We start from the raw sequence: 27,374 nt of genomic DNA, 5'->3' as shown, positions 1-27,374 counted from the left end.
AACTTTTATTGTGTAACTAACTGTAGCCACGTGAGCATTGTTTCCGGTCTTTTCATAAGCTTACTGTTTGCTGGTTTCAGCTTCAGTAGAAGCTAAAAAATGTAAATGGAAAATGTAAACTTGTATAGACAGTCCTTTCTTAAACCAACGGCGAACTGGCAGCAGCAGTTCGCAGTAACCGAGGAACTTTATCCCCGTAACGCTACATAAACCCGTTGTTAAAAGACTACAGGATTGATAAAATTATGAAAAGACCACTTTACATTCTTGCTTTTAAATAACCTGGAATAGCCCAATTAAATTAAATTAAATTTATGTGGCCTCGCTCAAACTCCCAAATAACAGGCTACAATGAATTGATAAAGTTCAAAATTGCTCGGAAAAGGGTCCTGAATAAGAAACGAATTTTCTTACTAAACTTACGTCAAAGACCCACAACACTGAAATTAGTTTTAAAAACTAGAAAATTTTAAGTTTAACCAAAAAAAGGTTTCTTAAAAACTTATCTTTTTTAAAAGTATCCCTTGAAAATTGATTTTCAACGGTAATAAGATGTGACACAACTCACAAAGCAGAAATTTAGAGAAATCTAAATTGTCGATAATTCAATTGTATGTCACAGGCAAATTTCACCTTTGAACTTCTCAGTACACGTATACTAAATTAACATCGCAAAGCTCAAGTGGATCAATTTAAGTTTCTGGGAAACTACCCACCTACCCCTCCCCTTAGCCATCATTTTGCCCCAAGTGAGAAGTAAGTGTTAATGTTAGCTTAGGGGAGGGGTAGGTGGGTAGTTTCCCGGAAACCTAAATTGATCTGCTCAAGTTAGAGCAAAGACAAATTGACTAAACTAAGGGGCTGTCTACACTTGATGCCCGGGAACCAGTGCCTCGGTACCGGCACAAAATCCATGGTGTTGTGTTCACACCTTTAGTACGTGATAATCCGGCACATGCAACTGTGTACATAGCTACTCCATTTGGCCCTGTCGGACGACATTTTGAAACATGAGCATAGTAGCAGGAACAAAGCTTTCGACTGCCCCAGAACTAACAAAAACAGCGTGCACACAAGGACCTGAATTCACTGTAGCTTGGGTACTTGAAAAAAGAGTGTGTTCACATTAATGCCTAGCAAGAACCGTGCTCTAGCATCGTGCCCAGGGATCAAGTGTGAACGCCACCTTAGTCGATAACTGTCTAAGGGCCTGTTTACACGGAGGTGGGGGACCCCAGGTAGGTGAGGTAACCCGCTTGGGGGGTGGGCCCTGTCCACATAATATCTCATTTTAATTTGATCACGTTTACGTGATAGGTGGGGTGCGTGACCCGCCGCATGTTACCTCACCTATCTGGGTTCCCCCAACTCCATACAAACAAGCCTTTACAGAAGGTCATCCCACACTGATACTCTTTGAAAAGAAAAATGTCTACACAAATGAAGAGGGACGAATTTAGCTGGAAATTTAACGAAAAAGTTCTAAAATAAAACACTGGCGTGGTTTGGAGGCTTTGGACAAGACAATTATGTTGTTTTACTACCCGACGCTCAGTCTCTTGAACTTCTCTCTGAAGCTTCGTCGCTTCTTCACCTTGTTACCAGACTTCCTACGCACAACACCAACCGGTTCGCGTACCAGACGAACGTTAGCATCCAGGTCACCTTGAGAGTCATCAAGAATGAACTGAATGTCTTGTGGCTCGAAGTGTCGTTTCTCTGCTTGGACAAACGTCACCACCTCCTCTGTGACTTCCGGTTCCGGGGCAGACTCATTAACCGAAACGACTTTCGTGGTGATAAATACCTGTAATGAAAAAAAGAGCCAAATTCGAGCAATACAACAAAACCAATTCAGCCCAACTAGAATCAGGATTGTAATAAGTCCGATTTTGAAGCATGAATAGACTTTTTGCAGCGAACAGGCAAGAACACGACACTGTACATCAAGCAGGAAGTGCAGGAGGGCCAATCCGCACTTCCATCATATAAAAAGTACAAAAGATGTGAGTTGTGAATAGTCAATTAAAATTAAAAAATTAAATTAAATTAAATTAAATTAATTTTATTTAAGCTCGATAGCGTGAGGAGTGGTTGCCCAATCTCCCGAGCCAGGGGCTCATGTATTAAACGCTCGAGCATTCCGGATCGAATTGGTATTTAGAAATGTTGGTTTTTAGCATTCGCTACCCATGCACAGTGCTAACCTTGTACTGCAAATACCTCACCCCTCACTCACTATCTCGAGACACTTGCCCTCAAACTCTATCTTCTCCCCGCACAACATTTTTTCAATTGTTAATCCCTGATATTTTGTCAGAGTTAATAATGACCCACGTTCTAATTATCATCATCATCATCACTATTATTATTATTATTATTATTATCATTATCATTATTATTATTGTCATTATCATTACCATTAATTATCATTATCATTATCACTATTATTATGAATTTGCCATTGTAGTGCACAATTACCTCCTCATCTTTGTCTTCATTTTCTGGCTTCATGTCCTTAATCAGCACAGGCTCTGAGTTGTCCAATTCTCGCTCCATCTTGTACTCAGTGGCTTTGACTGGCGCATTGAGCCACTTGAGTCGACTCCTAGCAACAAGGAAAAAGAAGAATAAATTTAATCAAACTCTTTATTCATGAGTATTGAACAAGACGTTGCTCCAAGTTTCCCCATGCATCTGCTTCAAAGCTAAGTACAAAGCCATTGATATCAAAATTATTTTTTTATTTTCAGGCAAATAAACCTTGTTTGCACAAGAAGGCTGTGCACAAAGCTGAGCACTTATTAACCTTTCCTTGTGGGTGGGGTGGGTGCTTATTCAAGGTGGAAGCTAATTCGAGGTTCGGCACTTAATCGAATGGATACGGTAACTTGTATTTCGTAAACTGCTAAGTACACGAAAAAAGTTAGCAGTCAACATGTCCCGTTTTTTGTCACTTTTTATTCAGCACTTGTAACTTCAGTAATGCATACATGTATAATGGCTACTCGCACAAAAAGACACAAAACTAGGGAAACAATCTCTAAAAGATGGAAGATGGCTCGTAGTTGGCATTAGAACGGCAAACGTGAGTTTGTACCACGTGACCGACTTCTCCCTGTACTTTCAGCTTACTGTTCATTATAACTACAGGGAAATCAGCAGATTCCCGCCGGTTTTATCCATAAGAATTGTTTTGAGCTGTTTTTATCTGCTCATTTCCTATTTTGAGAATTTCTCGACTTGAATCTGACGTTTGCCGTGAACGTGACTTTAAATCTCTCTATCAACATAGCATTTTGATTATTCAGATATGGGGTAAATGAACGTCTTTTTGGGCCAAAAATAGAGGGCATAAAAGAAGGGGCCACAGAACGTATCCCTTTACCTGTAAGTGTTCCCACGTCCCAGAGATTGAGTACGCCGCACAGGATGCCCATCTGTCTTCCAGTAGAATGCAAAGTCTGTGCGCGCGTTATAGGCCTTGGGTGGGGCAGTCTCGCGTGCCTTAGACTCCTTCTCTTCTGGTTTCTTGAAGATGTCAGCGTTTCTGTAGTTGTAACCAGTCTTGCAACCCTAAGAGTACGAACTTGAGATGAGTACGAACGGGACTGCTAGAGACACAGCAATATACATGTAAGACTTCGAGAAATCCCTCATTTTTCCTGAGCAAGCGAAACAGGTGAGCCAGTGCGAAAATCACCCCATGCGAGAAAGGAGTCTCATAAGTCTACAGTAATATTGCATGTCTGCTGAAAGTCTAGAGTGGACACCTGTGCAATCATTGGCAAACAAGTGACGTCTTGAGATTCAAATCCAGTAAACCGTACTTCTTCGAATAAGCACAGATTTGAAATGCTTGATAGAAGTCAAAAGCTTGGGAATAGTTTGGCTTCAAAGTTTCGTAGGCGAATAAAGGAGAGGTTACAGTGACGTATCGTATAGTGGGAAAATGTATCATACAGGGTTCGTACAGATTTTTTCCAGACCTTTTACCAAAACAATAATTTCTTTTTCCAGACACTAGGTTATCGAATAGGTGATCAATAAAAGCGGGAAGAAAGCTTTTTGCATGATGCAAAGAAACGTATAAGGCCAAGATTGAATAAGATTTGACAAAAACAATAAACGAATTCACTTAAAAAGCAATTGTTGCTTTGAAAATACTCAAGACTTTTTACCATTTTCCAGACTTTATCGCTATTTTCAAGACTTTTTCCAGGTCTGGAAAATTGCTGGGCAAATCTCAAGACTTTTTCAAGAATTCAAGACTCTGTACGAACCCTGAACAGAGCAGCCCTATCAAATATCGTTACGGCTAAATGAAAATTACGTAGGGACCGGGATGCCTCTATAACCCCTTGCCTATTCCCTACGCCTCATTATTCCGGGTGGCCTTACGTTTCCGGTCACATGGTCCGACCGAGTTTGTGACGTTCGTCTTAGCCTGCATAGCTGGCGGGATTAGCGGGCGAATGCAGTGTTTTTTTAAGGAGGAGGAGCATCGAGAGGATTCTGATTCGGGACAAGTCAAATAAAATGTGCTGCTAGAAAGTGTCCCACGCATAACAATCCACCAGCTACAGTGTACGTAGGCTACGTTATTCTCGGCTACGTCACCAAAATGGATTACCCGAGAAGGCCTGGGAAGACGCCTTCCCGGGGCTTTTACCTCCAGAATTGGGGAGGTATTCGGGGGAGGTATGGGGAAAGAAATGTGAAATATGGAAATGTGTTTTTATTTTTAGTAAATCTGAAGTAGTGATTGTATAAGAAAACGTACTCAAAAGTTTTAACTTGATGAAATAGTCTTATGCGGTATGTACAACACTTACAACCTACTGCCTAACTACTGTATGTAAAGTTGCATAGCACTTGCACAATGATTTTTACCTTGGCATCTAACTGACGCATCCAGGCTTCAAAGTTCAATTCGGCTAGCTTATGTTGGTTCTCATTAGCATCCAGGCCCCCATTAAAGGCACTCATCATTTGCTCTTTAACATCATCATCGATAATGCGCAACTCGTCCATCCCAGCTTTCATTGCAATTGCCTATAGAAAACACCAGTTACTACGTCAATAAAATATACCTACAGGCAAAGAGAAAAAAATTACCTAGTTATATTACGTTGATAGAGAAAGTGGCAAGGATAAAGAAAAAAGACTTTGCATCAGGGCTAATGTTCTTCCTGGCATAACTGTAACACATTTGGTGGAAAGAAACTGTCCATAAGGCATTAAGTGGGGAGGGGGCGGGGGGATTCAAACCTCCCACCTCCCACACTTTGCACTCCCTGCTCAGGACTCTTCTTTTCTTGGCTTCTTCCCTTTAGGCCTTTTTCGATTGGGAAAAACAAAACAAAAACAAAAACAAAAAAAATAAAATAAAATGAAGCTTTGCGGGGTGTGTACTTTTTGAGAATATGTTAAAAAAAAATAAAAAAACTCTCAGTCAACTTGTCTTTGTCCTTGACTCTTAAGGTCTCTATTAAGGACAATCTAACGGGAGTTGACAGTAGCAATGTACTATAATGACATTCAAATAACCACCATGAAGATTTTTCTACACCACAATTATTAGCCAGAGAGTATAATACCTGTTGATTACAAGCAGTTACAAGTAGATGAGCTAGGTAGGTTGTCTCTTCTATTGTCTCCCCAACACAAATGGCACCATAGTTTCTGAGTACCAAAACCTGAAGGACAGAAAAACAAATTATAAAATAGTATTTGTATAGGTAATAGCATGATTAGTAGTGATTTTTGGCTTACCTACCACAAGTGATACTTCCAAATTGTTATACGTAATTTCACGAGCCGTTAGGCAAGTGAAATTTGAGATAATTTTGAAATATCACGAGTGGTTTTTATGCCAAATATCACGTACAAATCATGCTATTATTTGTTTATACTACTACCCGCAAAAGATTTGTAATTTTCACATGTAGGTATGTAGGCCAATCAAACTGCAGAAATTTCTCATGTAGTAGTAAAATAAAAAGATAACAACCCCTGCTTACAGACAACATGCTTTAAAACAATTATATTTTTTTTATTTTACCCTGTTATTGCATGTAGCTATTGCAAAAATTGAATATTCATGAAATGGAAGTACGTGAGCTTCACATTCTCAAACTTGCACATTCAACTTTTGTTGTAAAAGTTTTTTGTTTTGTATTCTCCCTGCATCCTGTGGGGGTAGAAATTTGCATGATTTGAAATCTAGCCATACCCTGCTTGAAGAGCCAAAGCTGTTGATTAACGATTCTTTGGCATCTTCATCGAGGCTGATCCCAGGATAATCATGATAGGAAACTTCGCCAACCTACAAGAAGCAGAAAACAGTAAGCTGTAAAATCTTTTAGCATAATTTCCTTTGATTAAACCTAACTGAATGTACCTAGTGTATTCAGATTCTTTGGGTGAAAATTTACATTTTGTTTTCCAAAGCATGCAAAGAAATCAGACTAATTTTTCTGGGTGCAAAGAAAGTCAGCATTAACCAGCCTAAGAATCATTTTAACTAGGCCAAAAACACAATTTTGATAAGCAGGATTAATAATTTACTAAATTATTATTATTTATTTATTAAATACATAATTAATTAATTTATTACTTGGGCATAATTTGTAAAAATAATAATTGTAATGATTATTCACTTTCTCAGAGCAGCTCGAAAACCCCTTTTTCAATTCCAACACATGAATTCATTAGGATTAATAATGGTACAGCACTTTTGTATCATTTAAATTCCCCCCAAATCTGCTAGCCCTAGGCTATCAGATACAACTTTCTTAACGCTGATCTTATAATGATAGACAGATCAAGAGAAACAAGCCGAATCTGAGCTTATCTAGATGCTTTGTGTAGAGAAGATGTGAAGAGAGATTTGTACAGCTTTTCACAGGAGGAGAAATGACAGTGAGTTTGCAGCACTTACAGCCACTCCTTCTTGAGAGATGGGCACAAGTCCTTGTTTTATTGCAGAAACCTTACAGAAAAAAGAATGACAATCACACAAATTTGTGAAATATATAGTGAAATATTGGGTGCCCTATACTTAAATTTTTTAATATCGTTACTGAGTTTTTCAGTTATAAATTATGCTGTTTGTGAAATAAAAATAAAATGAACATTTAAATTATTAAAATGACCCCTCTCCAAAATGCCTGGAAAGTGGCCTGCGCCACACACCTAACCTCTGGTTCAGTCCATTTGTGAGCCAGCCCCGAAATCCCTGTTCTGGTTTCCCACAAATGCCTTGACTGGTCTGTTAAAAATACCATTGTCAATTTGCCATTTTATTGGGTTATAGGAATCTTTTAATGTACTTCCAGTAAACGCACTTCTGTTAAGTCCATTGGGGGCCCAGAACCAGGGTCTTGGCACTGCTTCACAGACGTTACTAACCAGGGTTATAAGGTATCCCCCAATTAACCCTGTAAGTCCCAAGATCCACATACAAATTCTCACGACTGATCTCCACACACTTGTTTTAAGAACAGCTGAGAGAATTTTGGCTTAAGATCATAGTGTTCTCCCTTTGGTAATTAATTTAGTAATTCTCATAACCTTTACTCTTGAGCATATGCTGTTGTTGTTAGGAGAAAATCAATATTGGTCTATCTTGGTACCTAAAGGGTTAAGATGCTGGGCACACCAGTTTTTCTTGTAAACTTTGCAGTTCAGCAGTTATCGACTTTGTTTATACACTGTATGTTATTCATCCCAGTTGGCTGTCCCTTGGTTTCCAAGGATAAGTTTACATTCTAAGAATCAGAAGAAGCTACTTTTATATCAAATCTCTGGCAGTTTTGTTATCGGCCCCCCATGATAGTTTTGTTGTTGTTGTCGTTGTTGTTGAAAACATTTTCACTCATCTATCATTTATCATTGTACATTGTACTAATTTTTATATTGATTTTTGTAAGGCGCCATTGGACTTATAGTTTTTGGAGCTATACAAATCATTAGATATTATTATCATCATCATTATTGTTATTGTTATTGTTAATATTAATATTAATTATTATTATTATTATTAGTATTATTATTATGGTACAATACTTACCACATTCACAGAATCAGCAGTTAAAAATAGAACACACTTAGCATCTTTTCTTGCTGAGTGAATGGTCACATGAAGATCAAACACTGTCTTGGACACACCCAAGTTGGTATTTCCCTGTTCAACAATGTTCCCTTTGTGGTCAACTTTCAAAATCGAAGACGCCGTCACTTCACCGAAAAGAAGACCAGTTGGAGCAATAAAATATCGTTTCTCTTCATTGTCATCACCAGTTGCACAAACCTGCAAGGAAATTACAAATTAGGAAAAGTTTCAACTAATTTCTTAAGCTTCCTAATCTACCATAACAATACACCTTATTCACAATACCCGCCACCTCTACACGGGCTTTAGGATTGATGGGATAAAAGCAATGTCATATGGTTTCTCAAGGGGGCAAACGAGTGATAAAATCAGTCTATATAAGAAATCGCGCTCAAGTTTGTTTATTCTTAACAACAGAAAAAAGCAAATTTTTTATCTCAAAGATGATATTCATAATGGCAAGTTATGGGTAGAAGTGATCATAACTGTTATTTTTTTGGGCGCAGTACATGTAGCAACCGTAGATGTCCTCACAGCAAACAATAAAGACGTAAAACTTGGCAAAACTCAAACTGTACATCTTGCCTGTTTATTAAATCCTCATCACATTTTGAGAGAAAAAACAAACATCACCGGGATTTGGCAAATTTTAGCACTAATTTGCCCTCTGAAATACCACGGGACATTGCATTTTTCCAATCAATCCTATAGCGCATGCAAAGATGGAGAGTGTAATGAAAAAGGTCTGTTGTAAGAGTGATAAATTACTAACAATTATTGTAAAACTGACAATCCAATTATCAATTTTACAAATCAACCTGACATAGAACCTGATCTTGGGGAAAAAAACTCAAAAAGCTGAGAACCAGCTAAACAGGACTTCAAAATCATGACCTTCACTGATAACTGACAGGTTTTGGTAGACACAGAATAAGAAACAAGCAGTAAAATGGCATAACAATAGCTATCAAAAAATGCTTTTCACACCACATTTTAATAATAATTCCAAACTACTAATAATTATCCAAAAAATATTATCATAAAAATCATTTATTTGTAGTGACGTCCAAGGTAATTTATTTGCAAACAAAGCTTATAGCGGCTCTGCACCGCTACATTGTACTTTGTTACTGGAACTCTCAGAGTAGTGAAAACTAATCTCTACTACACAGGTTGTGACATGCTTGAAAAATTTTGTCCTGCCTTTTCTTCCGACTAATCCAGCTGACTGCCCATTGGTCTCTGAGGATGGTTCTGACAGGATTATATACAGTCTTAGGCTTGAGCTTAGAAACAAAACCTGTGGCATGCAGTTATTCTATGGTCACGTAGCATTTGCTTGAGTAAAAACTGTTACAGACAACTATGAATAATGACTGGAAGTCTTTGTGCAATCATTAGAGATTGTAAACTTGTTCAGATAATTTATTATTTGTCATTTTTTTGTTACTACAAAATCAGAAGAAAAATACTGAAAAGAACAAAATGTTTTGAGCTGTCAACCAGTTCTTAACACATAAATTCAACATAAATTAATAAAATCAAAAAAATATTTTTTAAAATGGTAGAATCCAGATTAAGAACAAAAGGAATCTTGGACAATTCTGTGCTTTCTCTTCTCAGTATCAAATTAAAAGGAGCAACATATACTATTACATTGTAATTTTTTTTGGTGGCAATTAATATTTACCGTCACTTACGTGTAGTTATTATTAGTAATAAACAACATTTTAAAGGATAATGCCTTCATTAGTCACAGGAAGTCCTGCTTTCATTGATAGCCTTTCACTCAGACATTCACTTGCTTGCATGAAAAAATGAATATCATATAAAACTAACTAAACTATTTTATTTAATATCGAGATCATATATCTTCTATATTTATCCTTTGAATACATGTCCATTAAAGTACAAATACACGCAAAACTACAAAATTGATATTAGATTTATCCACAGTGGTGTTGACACATTCCCTTATAAAATATTTAAAATTGCAAATTACATTACAATATTAAAAGCCCTAAAATCTTCCTTTCCCCCTCCCACCAAAAAAGCTAAGAAGGAAAAAGATACATTACATTCTCAATCTCTCAGAATACTGACCATTTTGTGATGTTTTGGTGTTGTATTAATTTAATTATTTTCAAGTCCTTGGTTATATATTTTGACAAAACCATACTCTTGTATATCAAATATTCAGCCTATCAACATTTAGCACTCATTGGGAAATGTTTCAATATAATAATATTGTGAAAGATGCAATTATCATCATGTCACGAGAGGCGGACAAAAAAAGAAAAGAAGTCCCTGAAAAGATTGGAGCCTATGACCTCTTGAACTCCAGGCAGGTGATCTGTCTACTGAAGTACACGTACAGGTATCAAGAGACTGTGGAGAGTAACTCTACACAACTACATTGTAGGTTCACAATTTTGACATGTGTGACAATTGATATAAACTGCTAGGATTATCAATGCCAGGAGCGCACTGCACGAAAAAGAAAAATCAACCCCTCCCTGAATGACGATATAAATATAGACATGGGTTACAGGGGTTGAACCAATCCAGGTTTTGTTGACGTAGTATTACAAAGACATGACAATAATCATATTCACTGAATGTGTGAAGAATTTCCGAATATAGGATAAAAAAAGTATGTTTGAATATATATCTCACTCTATTTACAGTCTACTGTACAGTCTAATTAACATAAACTTTGACATCTTTGTCTTAGTCGTACCTTTTTGAAACATCGAAAGGTAACTACGTGATTTTTGTAAATATTGTCTTTAAGTGAAAATGTACATACCAAAAGCTAGAGCTTTTAAAAAATTGTTGATACTCATATAAATCTAAAAGGATTGCCATTGCACATTTGGTGGCAAGTGACACTCAATAAAATTTCATTTGTATGCGTGAGTATGGAAATATATCCTTAACATGATTAAATTTGCCAAGATCCAGGCATAAGACCTACAAGGGAAGAGTTCTATACTCTCAACCCCTTTAAGAAATTTTATCATCAATAGACAACAAGACTTGCCTACTTGGTTATCCAAATGTTTGAGAAGAGGTTAAGAACACGTCAAATTTCTTTTAAAAACACAAAAATTCCTGGAGTAAAAGTAATAAAAAGTTTTCGTAAAATTGGGTTCAGGAAAATATTGTAACTTGACGAGAAATTACAAGAAGCGGAATGCAAAGTATTGGTACCGTGTGATGTACGTATGTTCCTTGCATGTAAGATGTTAAAGAACTCGACATGATGCACACTTTGTCAACCATCAATAAATTACTTGTCCATTCACGAAAAGTGCTTTTTAATTGATAAGTGTACTCACACTGTAGGAGGCACGATCGTAAATCCCGTTTGCCCATCCAAACATCTGCATTAAGCGATAAACAGAAGCAAGCTTGCATCTCAGTTGCCTGTCTTTCTTAGTGTAGTGCAACGTATCAGCGCCTCTGATATCTGATATAACCGAAGAGGACAAGCCTGGGATGCTACCGGCATCGTTTAAAGAGCCCGAAGGAATCAAGAAGTCTTGGTAAGTGCGGAAAGCACTTGGAGTCGTCGCGTACTGGCTATGTGCGGAAATCATGTCTTCCAGCTCTCCGCGTAAAATGTCATCTCCCAGGGCCAAAGAAACTCTTCGTCGCATCTTGAGGCCTCGAACGTCGCGGAGAACTTGTTCTGGAGCACGAGCAGCTCGTCCCATCGTCTTGTTTGAGCGAGGTGGAGCGCTCCATCGCTTGGAAGAGTCATCAGGTGTTCGCGTGGTTCTTGGCGTTACAGTGGACATGCTACGATTAAAGTAACAGTGAGGCGTTTAGAGTGCGAATGAACAAGTAACCAAAGCTGAGAATCTTTGACCTGTGGTTTGAAAGTGTGCGGTCTTAAGAAGAGGTTTAATCTTCGGGAGTTCTACCGCATAAGTGTTTGCTCCTTTTTTCCTTGGAGTGTTATACTGCAGCAATAAAATACACGCAATTTGTTAATTGTTCAAATAACCAGTCTACAGCGATAAAGACCCTCTTGAATTTAAATATAACCAGCTTATGATCTTAACTAAAAATAACAAAGTAGAAATACCTTTCAGCTAAGTTCTAGACTAAAATATCAGTAAAAAAAGTCCCAACCTGTACTTGGCTTCGATTCAACGCGACTACAATGACTTCTTCACGCCTGTTCTGTGACTTGGTAAACACCCCAGCGAGCCTAGGATGCGAATGGCTCTTGTTTATATTCATTGAACCTTGCAATATTACAATCAGACTCATTTATATTCCGCCACGCACTCGCGTCTTGAATAAATATAAGCCATCTTGATTTTGCATGCATTGATCTAGATTGATCTGAACTGAAGTACTTCAGGTGACATTGTCATTCCCGTCGAGCTGCATTAGCTCTGAACTTACTGATCCCGTAATTTTCTTAAAAACTTGTTCATAGAAAGAAGGCTTTTTAAAAACACGATTATTCATTTTTTTTTTCCTGTTTCGTGCAGTGCTTTTCGATGTCACAGCAAGGATTTTTTAATTGTCCCCGCGGGAAGTGATGCGCGCGCAAGCTTAAACTGACCAAAAGGATCGCGGCCAGTTTAGAAATTTCGGAGAGTTTTATTCTCAAAGACAAAAAAAATAAATGTCAAATACAACCTCCTATTCTTAGCCTTTTTTCGCTCTTTCCTGAATGATTTTGAAACTTTTTTCTTTTCTGACACATCAGATCTCTAACGCAGAAACATTGTTGGCAATTACATGACAAGATTACCATTTATCATAACATCTGCTGACTAATAGTATAACGGGCTCATAACCAGAAAATCATCGAATTCTCGAAGGCAAAGAGGGTAATTTGTTCCTGGAAAACTGAAATAATTTATTGCTGTACAGATTTAGTCTTTTTTCGGAACTTCTCCCTGTTGATAAATTGTCTTCGCTATCATTTTTAAAGATCGAAAATGGTTCTAAAAGACCTTTTTTGTCACAGCAGGTAAGGTTCATATATATATAAGATTACTGATTACGAAGTTAAGTCATCTTACCTTAGCTTTTAGCAGCTTTAAAGCATACCAATTTCCTTGATGGTAGCATTCTTGGTTTTTTTGGGAGTCGACTTTTAGACATTGCACCACGAATTTGCTGAAAGATTCGCAGCAAAAGCCGGACATCCCGCCTAATCACTCAATTATATTGATTTAAAAGCAAACGCTTGATGTGTCATAAATGTCTAGGGAGCCATTAATAATAAATTTGGGGTCTGACTAAACCATCAAGGGAACCACTTGAGTTAATTAGCACTAATAGGTGTTTTTGCTTTTATACTGAACATGAAAAATTACTTAAAATTAAAGAGGAGATTTTTGATTTTTGATAGCATTGACTCCGGTGGGGGGGGGGGGGGGGTACTTTAGGAATTTCTGGGTGGGGATGTGGCCGCTGGGAGCCTGGAACCCTTAACCTTTACCAGAGCTAGTTCAGCTGAATTTTGATACCCTATACTAGAGTAAACTCCCCAAATCCCCCTATCCTAGAGTAGCTGTGTACCTAGTCCAGGTAAAATCTTCAACCAACTGATCAGTTTCCTGAAAAATGATACCCCATTCTAGAGCCAAACGCTCTGATTTATATACTCTATCCTAGAGTAAACTGCTTGAAAACCATACCCTTCACAGCGGCACATACCTATATAGCCCATATATGGCAGTACCCCCCCCCCCCCCTCCCGGGCATTGACTCCAGTATTGTTTTTTTCCATTATTGTAACAAAAATGAGAGAGCCATTAATTTAGGGTCTGACTTATCCCGGAGACCCAGGGGCAGTCAGTCTGGTCGGGAGAAAAGGCGCAACGAAAGTTTTCAAACACAAGTGGTAAAGCCCCTGGGTACCAACTCTCACCGGACCATTTCCAACGGACTATTTCCAAATGGTCAAGGGAATGCTGGCTCCTGACTGGGCACAAAAAAATGCTTTGTATTATTGTGCCCAATTGGCAAACAGCATTACCTGAGTTCTTTTGTGAGTTTGTATAAGACAGCTATTGTCTTGCCATACTATATTGTGCACTAATGTCCGGTTGGTTCACCAAGGTTGTGCACGCATGGGAAACTTTCATTTTCTACTTTACTAACCAGAAACGAAAGAACTACCAATGACTTGGGAAAACGTTTGGATGCTATCAATAATACAAGACATTTTTTGTACCCAATCAGGAAGCAGCATTCTCTTGACTGTTTGGAAATGGTCCGGTGAGAGTCGGTACCCAGGGGCTTTTCTGCCCTTGCCTGAAAACTTTCGTCCCGCCTTTTCTCCCAACAAACCGGTCATGATGATGTCTGATGCAAATTGACACATTGTTACAATTATTCCTGATTACAAGGCAATGTTACATTACTAATGAGTTCAAGAGATCAAATTTTCTACATGCAAAGAAAATCGTTTAACAAAACTAAACAACCCATAAAATGTTAAAAACTCTTCATGCTTTATGAACCCAGGCTCAATTCCAAGCAAAGTGCCCTCCCTTTCTTTTGTTTGTTTTTTTGTCTTTTTACAGTTGAACCTCCATTAAGCAGCCACCCTCTGGGTACCGGCCGGTTGCCGCTAAATGGAGCGTGGCTGCACAGTCGGGGTTAATGGTTATAATTAGCTTAAACTTTATCAGAAACATCACTTTATTTTAAAACAAATGCGTGATGGGAGAAGCATTACTGGTCCACATTAGGTCACCAGCTTCTACATTTGTCTATATCAAGTGGACTGTACATGTATTTTCCTTTATCATATTATTCTTGAAATGAAGCCAAACTAAGTGTATTAAACGCTTGATGGCTGCTTTTAGAGGTGACAACAAGTTATGGGAGAACTCATTTGTATAGACTTTTATAACTGGCTGCTTAATAGAAGGTGACTGCTTAATGGAGGTTTAGTTTAAGGCTGATTTAGAAACAGAACAGGAATGTTAGTTGACCATGGCACACTCAAATTAAAAAACTGGCCTGACCAATGGCAGAGTAGCAAATTGGGGTTCCAAGAGTCATGTTTAGTCCTTTCCACATGCTTCCCCATTGTCAACTGACATTCCTGTCCTGTTGCTAAATCAGCCTACAATGTTGGACAAAACTGTTGAGAAAATTGTAAACTTGGACAGCATTTTTCTAAACATCATAGCTGTACCGGTTCTTCCCTCTCCCCCTTCCCCTGAAAGCAATGTTGTTGTGTATTCAAAAGAAAGCCTGATCCCTGGGCGTTTGTGGGAAGCAACATTGAATTGGGGGAAGGGGTTTTCTTTCCGCAAAGGCGTCGTTTTGGAAAGAGTTTTGCTGCATAGGAAAGTGGACATGATGGGGAAAACTTTCTCGAGTAGTTTTGTCTGGGATTGTAGTATTGTAATGGTGGGGATTAGAGGACAACAAGGTATGCCCTCTCAACCGTATATGCCACCGTTAGCCTTTCCCCCTAAGCTTGGTTAGGAATCTGCAAGGCAAATACTAATATTAATATTTTTTGTTGTATAAGGTGCTCAAGATAATTTTGTCTGTGTGCATGTATGGAAGTTAATTCTGTGGGTTTCTGTCATTTTTTTTCAGATTTCCAGATGGTGGAGCATTGCTCATGCTTCTGTTTTATATTCCATGTGGTCTGTTGCTTGTGGTATTTAGATTCTTCTTCGGGCTTCAACTTCTTCTTATAATGTCAATTCTACCAAAAGAATCGCTTGTAAAAAGGTAAAGACCAAAGCATAATAACCCTTTCTCCCCTAATAACGGGCAATTAAAGAAAAAGCTTGAAGAAATAAGTAGTACCAGGTAAAAGTTGTACCAAAGAGGTTCCATTTGAATGGTATTCTTATATCTTTCCATTTAATAATTATGGTGCAGTGGAACCTCGATATAATGAACCTCCATAAGACAAACTCCTCTGTATAATGGACAATTTTCTTTGCCCCAGTAATAGTAAAATATATGAAAAAGAACCTTGTTATAAGAAAACCTTGTTATAGCGAACAAATTTTTGTCAGTCCCAGCCTTTGGCCCTTCATTATACATGTATAATTATTGAGGTTCCACTGGATACTTGGATAAAAGTGTTAAGATATTGACGATTAGCATGTTATTTTTAACGTGATTTCTGCAAACTTTTTACAAGAAAAACGCTTTTCGTAGGCTTCTATTTAGGGTTTCCTCTGCCATACTTGGAGTTGCTGTTACTCAAGAAGGATATGAAAATTACATTAAAGGCCAACATAAGGTATCAATGTTGATGTACGGTGTGTCATTGTTATTATCATAATGAAGCTCGGCACTTTTTTGCAGTAATCTTAAATATTTTAGACTGCTGACATTAGCCTGGTGCAGATCCTGACTTGTCCCCAGTCATCCCTATTATAAAGTTGTCTCTACTCATTTTTTTTAGGGAAGCGCTTGGGTTATGTGTGCGGGGAAGATGGGAAGGCGAGAGGAGGGGTGGAGGGAGTCTCTCCCTTCTCCCTTCTTCCTTCCTGTCATTCCCTTTGTTAAAGAGCCCATTCTAGTCTTCCACGCTGAATACTAATAATGAGAGACGACTGGGGATGAGTCAGGGGCAGATCTAGAAAATTCAAAATGAGGCAGTCATAATCCAAACTGGGGAGGCGTGGAACCTTTGTTTGGGACCTACCTCTGTTGAAAAGTTTAGCTGGTTTTCCGGTGATGGAATTTGCTAATAAAATTTGCAAATTTCAGGGAGCGTTTGCATCCAGAATTGTAAGCTCTACATTATTAATATAGACAGAAAACTCTAATTATATTGGTCTTCACTGGGTCACTACTTTTTATGGTTGCTACTGACAGTCAGTAGTAAATGATAGGACAAACCACAACTTCACTTGAACTGTAGCATATAAAGAGTGGGCGTTGGGGAGAGAAACTCTTTCTCTTTCTTCCTCCCCATTCCCCCTATGGATGGTTAGGGGTGGAGAAGGCTGACAGTTCAGACCAGTAATCAATCACAATGTACACTTGTAAATGAGATATTTGGGTGAGCACATACTGCTGGTTGAAAATGAAATAAAGGTATTTTTTGGATCTTTTGGATATTAATGGTGGTTATTTTCAGGTTGTTATCAGCAATCATGTTACAGCCTTGGATAATGTTGCTATAGAAACTATTCTTCCAAGTATCATGGTTAGCATTAATTTTTTGTTTTGGCTCATAAACTGACCAAGTCCACTTAGATAATTTTAGTTTGCACATTTTAATCATATTTAACTATATAGTTTACATCATTCTGTTCCAGTTCATGCATGTATTTTTATTTTATTTTATTTTATTTTTCTTGCTTTCCTCTCACATAAGTGGCAATTATTTGATATAGCTTGTATCTTTATTGTATTCTTTAAAAGAAATTTCGAGGGCTCAAAAGTAAGCACCATCCTGTTGTTTGAAACAAGTAAATTTTCTTGCTGGGCAAGTAACCTTTTAACTCACTTGTCCCCTGGGCAAGGGTCCAGGCAAATCGAACATCCTGTAACTAAAGCGTTAACTAAGAAAAACAAGCAATGACCATCGGACAGGCAAAGAGAGAACTGCTTGTCCAAAGCAGATGATTTGAAATTCAAGTTTTTTTTTCAGCCTTCTTTTGTTTATTGTACACTATTGAAATATACAATGTAATATCAGGCAAATTAACTTGACAGCTGTACCATCCACTCTCCATTAAATATGCAACCTCTTCTAGGGGTATAGAATGGTACGTCAAAAAACGTGGGTCTTAGAAGATTTTGGCCTGATCTGGAAATCCCAGAAGCGTTGATGGTTCGTGAAGTCTTGTTTTCAGGTGATTTTTGTGTCTCGGAGTCTCAATTTTCTTTCTGCCGATGGATCTCGGATTCAAGGATTTGTCATTTTTTCCTTCTGTTTGATCTTCAGGAGTTGAATTTTTCAGAGTTCCTGGGTGCAGCTTATTGAATTGAGCTAATAATAGATTAAGACAGTATTAAAACAAGAAGCATTCACATATTGTTGGGCTATTGGTGTTTTCAGTCATTTTATTTAGCTTTGTTTGTACCATTATCTTGAATTTTTTTGGCGCTTAGGGTCTCGGGCTTGGATTTTTTAGAAGTCTGGACTCAGAATTGATAAAAATCTCTAAGTCTTGGTCTCAAATATTGGAACCAAGGTCTGACAGTCTAGCAAAGTCTTGAATTTACCATTCTATACCCCTTGTACTGTATTTTGGTGGATAGTTTTTTGGTTAGGTAGATCATCTGAACACATTAAGTTCAGGTTCCAGGAAATCATACAATGTAACATTGTTGTTATTATTCCCAGCCGTTTAGCAAATGTGATTGCCCATGGCTCGTAAAGTGGATCTTAGGCTACCGGGAATTTACTTCTGACAAAGACAGAGAAAATATAGATGATAACATTAAAGAATATTTACAAGGTACAGATCTAGACAGCGAACTGTGTCATGTTAACTTCAGGTTATTATTTTTCATGATATTAATAGTCACTCAGATTATTTTCTTTGGTTTAATTGAGGACAAGAGGGCATGGCTGCTTGTACTTGACAAAATATGTTTAAACAATCACATTTTTAATTGCAATAAAAGGCAAATGTTGAAATTCGTTTTGCTTCAAATATTCAAGATTTATTTACACATGATAGTACAGAATATAATTATGTATTTTAGTGAGGGAGAGTTGTTGTGTTGCAGCAGTGGTATAATATAATTTTCCTTTCTATTTTTTTAGAATCAGTAGAATCCTCACTTTTCTTTATATTTTATGACTTTGGATGTATTATCTAGTCAAACCACTGGTTATTTTTGCCACTTTGTTCTAGGTTATTTGGTCTATCAACAATGAAAAACTGTGTCAACAATATTACTATAATTATACACTAATTCCTCCCAATTTGTTAGAATCTAGTACCCCTCTTCTTGTGTTTCCTGAAGAACAAATCACCAATGGAAAAAGAGGACTCATGAAATTTAGGTAAGTGTCATAATATTATAGTAAGGTGTTCGTCCTGTTTTGGAAGGCTGGGTATCACAAGGTTACCAAATAATCTGGAGCTTTAGCAGTGATGATGGTGACGGCAACGAGAACAGCTCAAAAAAGCAGGATTGTTAGCTTAACAAAACAACAACTCTGCACATGCATCACACTCATGCTTTTTTGTACATTTATTTGCCGTCGTTGCACGACTACAATGTGACACTTCCTAATTTCACGTTATATAAAAGACATGAACATGAGACAATGATTTAATTTTTCTTTCTCTGAAATTAGATACAGTCCCTTAGAATTCAATTCCAGAAAAATTTGCCAACATTTGACAAATTGAACGAGATGGAATAAGAGCGGAGAAGTTTGAAGCAGTAGGAATTCACTTTTTGTCACGTTTTCACTAGGGGTGGCAAATGGTAAAATCCGAGACTCGCCGAGATGCTGAGATCCTAGTTAGAAATCCGAGCCTGAGACTTTTTGGTGAAAAGTTTCGAGACTCAAAAAAAGTAAAAACAAACCATGAAAAAACGAGACTTTGAGACTTATCAAAAACGCTTCCAAGATTTTGAGATCCTGCCAAAATTTTCCGAGACCCACTTTTTTCGAGGTACCAATCGCCACCCCTTTCACTGCCATTGCTGTTGTTGATGCTAAAGCTCCCTAATACTGGATGAACTGCAAGTACATGTATCAGATCAAAACATTCTTGTTATTTGTATAAAAGAGTAAAGAAGGAAAGGTTATTGCCATTTGGAAAATGTTTTGTGTCACATGGTGTGTGAAGTATGTGTTCTGCATGATAAATTTCTTGTCTTCAGAGAAGCCTCAACATAATAATTTACTCTTTTTTACTTATCTTTGTTGTTTGATTTAGTCTTAGTTGTTTGATAATTCTGTTTCTTTTGTAGCCCTTGGGGTTTTCAATTCAGCAGCACTGTACTTCCTGTAAGTATCTACGTCATAAATATCAGCAGGAGTTCAGTTTTATTTTGACATATAGGCCTTATCCATTTTTAGTTGAGGATTTATTGTAATCCCTCGTGGGAAAAATCAAGTAGTTTTTCTAAAGAAAAAAAAATGGTTGGTTATTTTGCAGGTTTTAATCTCAGTGAGACGTCCTCTGATTATCCAGATACCTGCTGTAAGTTTCTCGCTTTATATTACTGATTTCCAGTTTATCCCTAATAAGCTAATCCATAGGTCTTTTGTATCAAAAACTTGATCATTCTGTAAATAAGGTTGCGCTCATTTTATGACACCACACAAAACAAAACTTTCATGTATCTGATGAGAAAGTGCAATTTCCAGCAATTTTGTATTCAGTTTTGTTCATTAGTGAACTTACGCAAAAGGACAACAGAGGAAAGAAGACAGCAAACCTTGTCTGACAAGCATAACAAAACTAGTGCTTTGTAAAAATTCTGCCAAACTTCAACTTCCTTTACTGTGAAACTCACAAAACCGTGAACACCAGAAATATGTATGGAATGTTATTGTATTGCAAGGAAATAGCCAACAAGGCATGAGAAAACTAAACTGCAAACAGCAACAGTAATTAGTAACTTGTGGTTCTGAGGTTTGCTCGCGTGTCCTGAACATTAATGTGATTGGTCACCACACGATCAGCATTCCTGAAATTATTCATGTGTTCACGGTTTTCTGAGTTCCACAGTAAATGGGACTTTTTTACAAAGACCAGGACACAGTAATGTTAAGCGAAGGTCAGAGCAAAAGTCGCAAGTAACAGCCCTGTCACATTTGTCAGACACAAACGTTTTGCTGTCATCTTTGTGCTGTCCTGCGGTGTAAGCTCACCATTTGAGAGCTTAAACAATGTGACGATGATAGCAGTTAAAAGGTGGCTAAAAAACGAATTTGTGTCCTTTCAAACCTTATCGTGTCTATTGGATTCTTTCAATTGGTCAAATGAAGGCAATTTCTCCTGGAGTTGAATTCTTAAGAACTTAATCTAGGTTCAAAAAGAGAAAGGAAAGTTCATGGGTGCACATTCATGTCCTCCATAAAACACTGCCATATATTAATATAAGGAGGTTTCACGTCATAGTCGTGCAGTGAACGTCAAAGAAATATACTAAGAAGGGTGATGCATGACAGAGCTGCTGTCTTGCTAATAAAACCAATAATTGTTTTTTGATGTTGTTGTTGTCGTTGTCTTTGTTGTCTTTATCGTTGCTTATGCACCCTATTGGTTCTGGCGTGAGTGCTTCTGGTGTGCAGGTCATTACAATGCTTCAATTCTACTCAGTTTTTTTTTGTTTTAGCATGTTTTGGAAAGTGGATGGTGGCAGGATTTGTTTTGGTCCATGTTTGTTCCATACACACATTATCACATCAGGTCAGTGTTTGTTGTCTACTTACTAGCAAAAAATAGGATATAATCGCGTGGTTTAGAAGAGGTTATTACTGTGAAGGTTTAAGTGAAAAAGCATTCACGCCACCTTGTTGCATAGGCTGAAAACCTCCCAGTGCTGCAAATAACAGTCACTCATTAGACAATGTCTGACTAAAATAATGTTGCCCATTTCTAACAAAACCCTGATTGTGGCTGGACGTGGTGATTGAGCTGATCAAAAATTGGACAGAGACCATTATTTTGAAGCTGTTCAACTTTAAGTTCTTAAAAAAAATTAAAGGAAATGCCAGATACCCAACAACATTGTGACCTGCTGGTCAGACAAATGTGGACCCTTTCTGTTTCACAAGCAGTTAAAAGGAATTTGAAAGGAGCATCTAGCAGTTTATATTATTTTGTATCTGAAGTCATTTTTATATATGCACCCATTCAGTTATTAATTTTGCAGCTCTTCCTCCCTGATCCTGTTAGTGGACACTTGGTGATGGATGCAGCTGCATACAAATGTATCTTAAGCAGACCCCTTTTCCTACACAGAAGCTTTTTCTGGTCCAATCCATGGGTGTCCACTTGCGGGAGGTTTGACTGTTAAAGTTTATTTTCCACAGGATACTTCCTCCTATGGAATCCAAGTCAGATGATGTTTGTAGTGATCTTCAGAAAGTAAGTAGGGCTTTGGACTCACTTGTTGCTACCACAATGCCTTTGATTCGTATCCAGCACGCTTGTTTGCAAACTATCTTTTTGCCACATTTCAATCTCTATTTTTTTTTCAGTGTCACGTATATTATTCATGAATTAGGGGTAGGAGACAAAGGATACCGAGAATCAACCTAGGTTAAAAAATTTTAACCTGAATTTGATTTCGACCTGTAACATGTACATAAATGTAGTTACCAGTACTATTTCTAAGCAATAGCCTTTCAACCAGTAGGATATGTCATTGAGAAACTTGAAATATGGGACAAATTTGTAGGGAAAATTAGAGTAGTAAACATGTATTTTATTATTTTTAGTTGATGGCCAGTGCTCTTGGAGTGACACCTACAAGTTATTCATCTGAAGATGTCAGTGAATTAATAAAGCAAATCAATCTTCAGGCAGGTAGTAAAAACACAGTGATTTTGTAATAAATGATTATTTTTCCAACAACTATGTTGTGGTTAATAATTGTTTTTCCTTTGTTTCAAAATTCATTAGCAACATTGCCATACCAAAAAACAATGGAAAAATAAAAATTAAGTGAGATAAAAAAATTAACTACAACAACTACATATTGCAATGTAATGAAGACAGGTGTCCAAGAAGTCTGGATGCCTCCACTGTGACCAGCTGCAGGCTCCTGCTAGCTGGCCTTTGGACAGAGAATCACTTTCATGGCTGACAGTCTCTGCAACCCAGGCATGAGCCTCCAGGCACACCACTCCAATCACACCTGTCACACTGTGTTTACAGTTGAAAGTAAGGAAATGGGATGGGAGGGCAAAAATGAAACTGTTTGGGGTAAGAAGAAACTCTTAAATGAAAATGGAGAACGCACTCCACTATTTTAATATTCACTGCTATTCACTGGGAATTAATTCATTCAGTGTATTGCACTCATCAACTTTCAGACAGTGGGGGCCAAGTTCAGTTTTGAATGTATAAAAATATGATCTTAACTAGAGCCTGATAATAAAGACCTTGATTGTTTCAGCTCAAGCAAGGGCCCTGTCTCAGCAACCCAAGCCAGCACCAAATGGTAGAACCCCTCCAAATCAAGACCCTAACAATACGAGTCCCAACACAAGGCTAACACGAATGGTGCAACAAGTCAAGGATGTGTTGCCACAGGTTCCTGCTACAGTAATTTCAAGAGATCTGAGTGAGTACAAAACCCATGCTCTGTTTACTGTGAATCTCAGAAAACCGTGAACATTAGAAATATTTCTGGAGTGCTATTGTGTTGCTCAGAAAAGCCAATCAGACGTGGGAAAACTGACCCAAAAGCAACATGGATAATTAATTTGTGGTTTTGTGGCTACTATCTTTGTTATGATTGATCATAGCGCATTAAACATTCCTGAAACGTTGCAGGTGTCCACGGTTTTCTAAAGCTATAGTAAAACATGCAACAAAAATGTGCAACTTTTTTTGCAACATTGCTGCAGAACGTGCTGATTAAAGCGATGTTACGCGTTTCATCATCCACGTTTAAAACCAGTGTCTTACAACAAATCAGGTTGCTGCAAGTTGCGTGAATACTGCCTTATGATTGGAGTGAGTGCAAAGATAATTTGGATAATGCTGCACTAGTTGATAGCGTTGAGATGGCTTACCTTACATAAGCAAGCATAAATATTGGAGGATCGCAGGAGAGGATTAGTTGAGCATGCAAGATGCACTAACAGTTGCAAAGGAAAAGCAGCAACCACTACTACTATTACCACTACTACTACCACTACCACTACCACCACCACTACTACTACCACTACCACTACACTACCACTACTACTACCTGGCTTACCACTACCACTACCACTACCCCACTACTACTACCACTACCACTACCACTACCACTACCACTACCACTACCACTACCACTACCACTACCACTACCACTACCACTACCACTACCACTACCACTACCACTACCACTGCCATCAATGTCTGTAAATGAAGTGAGACTTGAAAATTAATAATACATTAGAAGTAGTTGTAGCTGGAATTTGCGTATGAAACCGATTATAAGAACACCTAAACATAGAAGTTTTGGCAGTGTAGTAACAACTTAATTCGTTATATATTCGTGAATGTAATTTTTGTTTTGTTGCTGAAGGTCGAACACGTTGTGTTGACACAACCATTACTAATATTTTGGAGGGAAGAGTAAGCTATGTACCTGAGAAAGAAAACAGCAAGACAGAGTCATCCAGTCACGCTAAAATCACACCTGCGAGAGTGTCTAACGAGGTGGGTATCTTTCACGGAAACTAAAACCTACATTTAAGATTGAGGTTTCAATCATATACTGTTTTTTTTTTCAGTTTAGTTCAGTTTATTGTTTTGCTATAATGGTGTACAAAAAAAAATCTAGATATTTAAAAAGCTAATGGCAAGGAAGCCCAAGGGAAGCCACCGGGCTTATAAGGAATGGGCTCATTTAAATTATTACAACAAAATATTAACAGCATTATACATGCATTTCTCCATATAAACACTTTGGCTTGCCCGGCCAGATCAACTCAGTCAGAGCATGCGCGAGCGCTGTTGGCTCTGGTTAATCTCTTCCCAGAGGCCGCGATCCTCATGGTCAGTGACGGGGATTGGGCTCTGGCAAATGGGTCAACTTTTTTCTCGTTTTACACGCTCGTTAACGTTGACTGGACTGGGAGAGAGGGGGGACCCGTCTACCCAAAATAGGTTTTCTCCATATGAACGGGGCCTTTTTAACTTTATTGCCGTTTTCGATGCCGTCGCAGTCCTCGAATCTTAGAGCAATTTTCGTATGACCTTGAAATGAAAACGCGCAAACAAAACAGAAACAACAAACGAACGGAATTAGGGCGATTTGATTGGTTTATCGAACGGATGCAAACGCGCGTGGCTTTTGGTTGGTAAGCGAACGCTCGGGTGAAAAAACTTCATGCCCGAGAACTTTCTAGAAAACAACCGATAATTCGCTTTGACGTCATACTGCAACAGATTAGCCAATCGGAATCGAACAATGGCTTCTCCACATTAGGGTTTTCTTTGGCGGGAAAACGAAGAGGCCATGTCTTGATCTTTTCATTCATTAGCTGATAAAACAAATAACGAACACTTACCGAAACCAGTTTTCAAGGTCATACGAAAATCGCTCAAAGGTTTAAACAAGGTTCCACTGCATAAGAACAGGGCCCTAAGTGGGCGCTTTCAGTGTCTATTAGGAGGATACCAACTTAGGAAGGTGAGACAGGTGGTGAAGTTAACAGATCTATCCTTTCTCGTCTAGACAACACCAACCAAGACGCAAGACGTTACATTCTCACGTTTTCCTGAGGAAAGACAAAAACTGCTGAACGAAAGAAAAGCCATGATGCTTGAAAATGCAAGAAGGTAATAACCACTCATCATCGTGAGTACTGATATTGTCTTATATCTGGTAGTTAATGATAATCGGACCTTTCGAGACAAATCCTTTCAGTTAAGCTCGGTTCTTTAAGTACCAGTAGTAAACGCAGATTAGTAAAGTGTAGTCGAGATTCCAATTCGTGTGTGATATCACATGGTTTGGAAACAGCGGAGTATGTGTCTGATGTCACATGGTTTAAAACAAGGCGGATTAGCCTGTTCTAAGCGTTCAGAACTCGCTCCGAACCGTCTGATCGCCGCGCTCTACTATTTGAACTCCTGGTACAGGCTAAAGGCAGATCCGCCCCGGTTTAAAACGAGCCGTGAAAACGAGGTAAATTTCCGCGACATAGGAAACGGCCACTTCGATTGTCCTCAGAACAAAATTAGGAAGCGGTGAAATATATCACAACTGTTGTTTTTTCTTTTGGATGTCTTTATGTTGCTGTTAAGCATAGTGAGGGGTTGATCGGCATAAGCTCAAGCACAGAGAAAAATAAAACAACAAGAAAAGAAAACAAGAAAGAAACTAACTAGTTTGTTGTTGGAGTAAAACAAAGCCAGCTAAAACCTTAAGCATTAAAAAAAAAAAGACTGACTGTCGTTATCAAAAAAGTTGTCACTTGAAGGACGTAGAGCTATCTCTTATTCCCGTTCAACAAAGTAAATGGCCTCATAAAGACACTGTTTAGCAGTTGTTTTTGTTGAACAAGAACTGCAACATTTTGTTGCTCAAGAGTGTCACTGCCACTTAATCCCGTTATCTCGACATGCTTGGTATTTGAACACTGCTTGTCCAAACACGTATTCGCCACAACTAATGTAAAGGAAGAATGGGCACAAACTTTCAGCGCAACGATTCCTGGGATCGATTGGGGGCTGGGGGCGGGGGCAAGATTTACTTGTGATTAATGGCTGATGGTATTCAAAAGCAATCGTTAGCCAATCATTGCTTACTTGACTAGTTCTTACGCATTTTTTTACAGGCGCTTCCTCAATAAATAAACATAACATAGAAACCAAATTGAAGAGGAACACGTTCACCCGTTGTGTCGACGTTACTGGCTTTACGTACACTTCCCCTGTAAGACAGTGTGTGTAGAGCTTGGTGCAGTGAAGCACACCGTGAGTTGTGTTCAATGTTTCACGGACCAGATGAGCCACAGTCTCAACTTCAAAGTCTTGCGAATACTAACAGAATATTGAGGTCCCAAAGCCTGATTTAAAGATGTGTGGCACTAAATTTTTGCGATTACGTTATTGCGGAACAGAGACTGTGAAAGACGAATAGGAACAATCAACCAAGATAGAAATGCAATACAACTGAATGACTTAGAATGGCATTGCCGTAAAACCGCAGTTTTCTTAAATAAGTACGTAACAGAGTGTTGTATGCAGCTTGTTGAAATTTCAGACATTAGCTCCGAGTCCTTTTCAGAAAAAGAGGAACTTGTCTTAATAACCCATCGCCAAAATTAGTTCCCGCAAACATCGCCCACTCGGGAATTTTAACTCCCGCAAAGATTTAGTTCCACACGATGCTAGTCGTAGTATTTATCTATAATTAAAAAAATAAAAAAAAAACTCTGTGGGGCCCTGTTATTAGGGAGCTTAAGCAACGACGACTGCGACGGTAACGAGAACTGCAAAAAAGCAACAGGTTTAGACTAGCAAAACCTGCATCACACTTTTTTAGTAAAAGTGCCTAATTTCACGTTTTGTCGAGGACGGGAACACAAAACTGCAACTTTCTTGTTCTTTTCCTGAACTTGATTCAACCCTTTAGAATTTAT

At 38.2% G+C, this 27,374-nt stretch overlaps 2 protein-coding genes across 2 annotated transcripts; one reads left to right on the top strand and one right to left on the bottom strand.

The window, feature by feature from the left end:
• On the bottom strand, nucleotides 1-12,601 carry LOC140933211 (alpha-adducin-like). Its single transcript, XM_073382722.1, has 10 exons — nucleotides 12,257-12,601; nucleotides 11,458-11,920; nucleotides 8,075-8,314; nucleotides 6,944-6,994; nucleotides 6,236-6,328; nucleotides 5,601-5,699; nucleotides 4,894-5,055; nucleotides 3,389-3,576; nucleotides 2,482-2,608; nucleotides 1-1,807 (listed from the first exon to the last, which is right to left on the bottom strand). Exons 2-10 carry the CDS (start codon nucleotides 11,917-11,919, stop codon nucleotides 1,541-1,543), a joined length of 1,689 nt encoding a protein of 562 aa, XP_073238823.1. The 5' UTR covers nucleotide 11,920; nucleotides 12,257-12,601; the 3' UTR covers nucleotides 1-1,540.
• A 367-nt stretch (nucleotides 12,602-12,968) lies between these two features.
• On the top strand, nucleotides 12,969-26,879 carry LOC140935251 (lipid droplet-regulating VLDL assembly factor AUP1-like). Its single transcript, XM_073384793.1, has 15 exons — nucleotides 12,969-13,112; nucleotides 15,710-15,847; nucleotides 16,286-16,370; nucleotides 17,217-17,285; nucleotides 18,432-18,546; nucleotides 19,028-19,100; nucleotides 20,024-20,060; nucleotides 20,212-20,256; nucleotides 21,398-21,471; nucleotides 22,098-22,152; nucleotides 22,506-22,593; nucleotides 23,186-23,353; nucleotides 24,308-24,441; nucleotides 25,463-25,566; nucleotides 26,568-26,879. Exons 1-15 carry the CDS (start codon nucleotides 13,081-13,083, stop codon nucleotides 26,584-26,586), a joined length of 1,236 nt encoding a protein of 411 aa, XP_073240894.1. The 5' UTR covers nucleotides 12,969-13,080; the 3' UTR covers nucleotides 26,587-26,879.
• The last annotated feature ends 495 nt before the right edge of the window (nucleotides 26,880-27,374 follow it).

This window comes from Porites lutea, chromosome 4, assembly GCF_958299795.1.
Source record: "Porites lutea chromosome 4, jaPorLute2.1, whole genome shotgun sequence".
NCBI classification, from domain to species: Eukaryota; Metazoa; Cnidaria; class Anthozoa; order Scleractinia; family Poritidae; genus Porites; species Porites lutea.
Note: the sequence above shows the minus strand (reverse complement) of the source record. Positions and strands in the feature narration are given on the sequence as shown.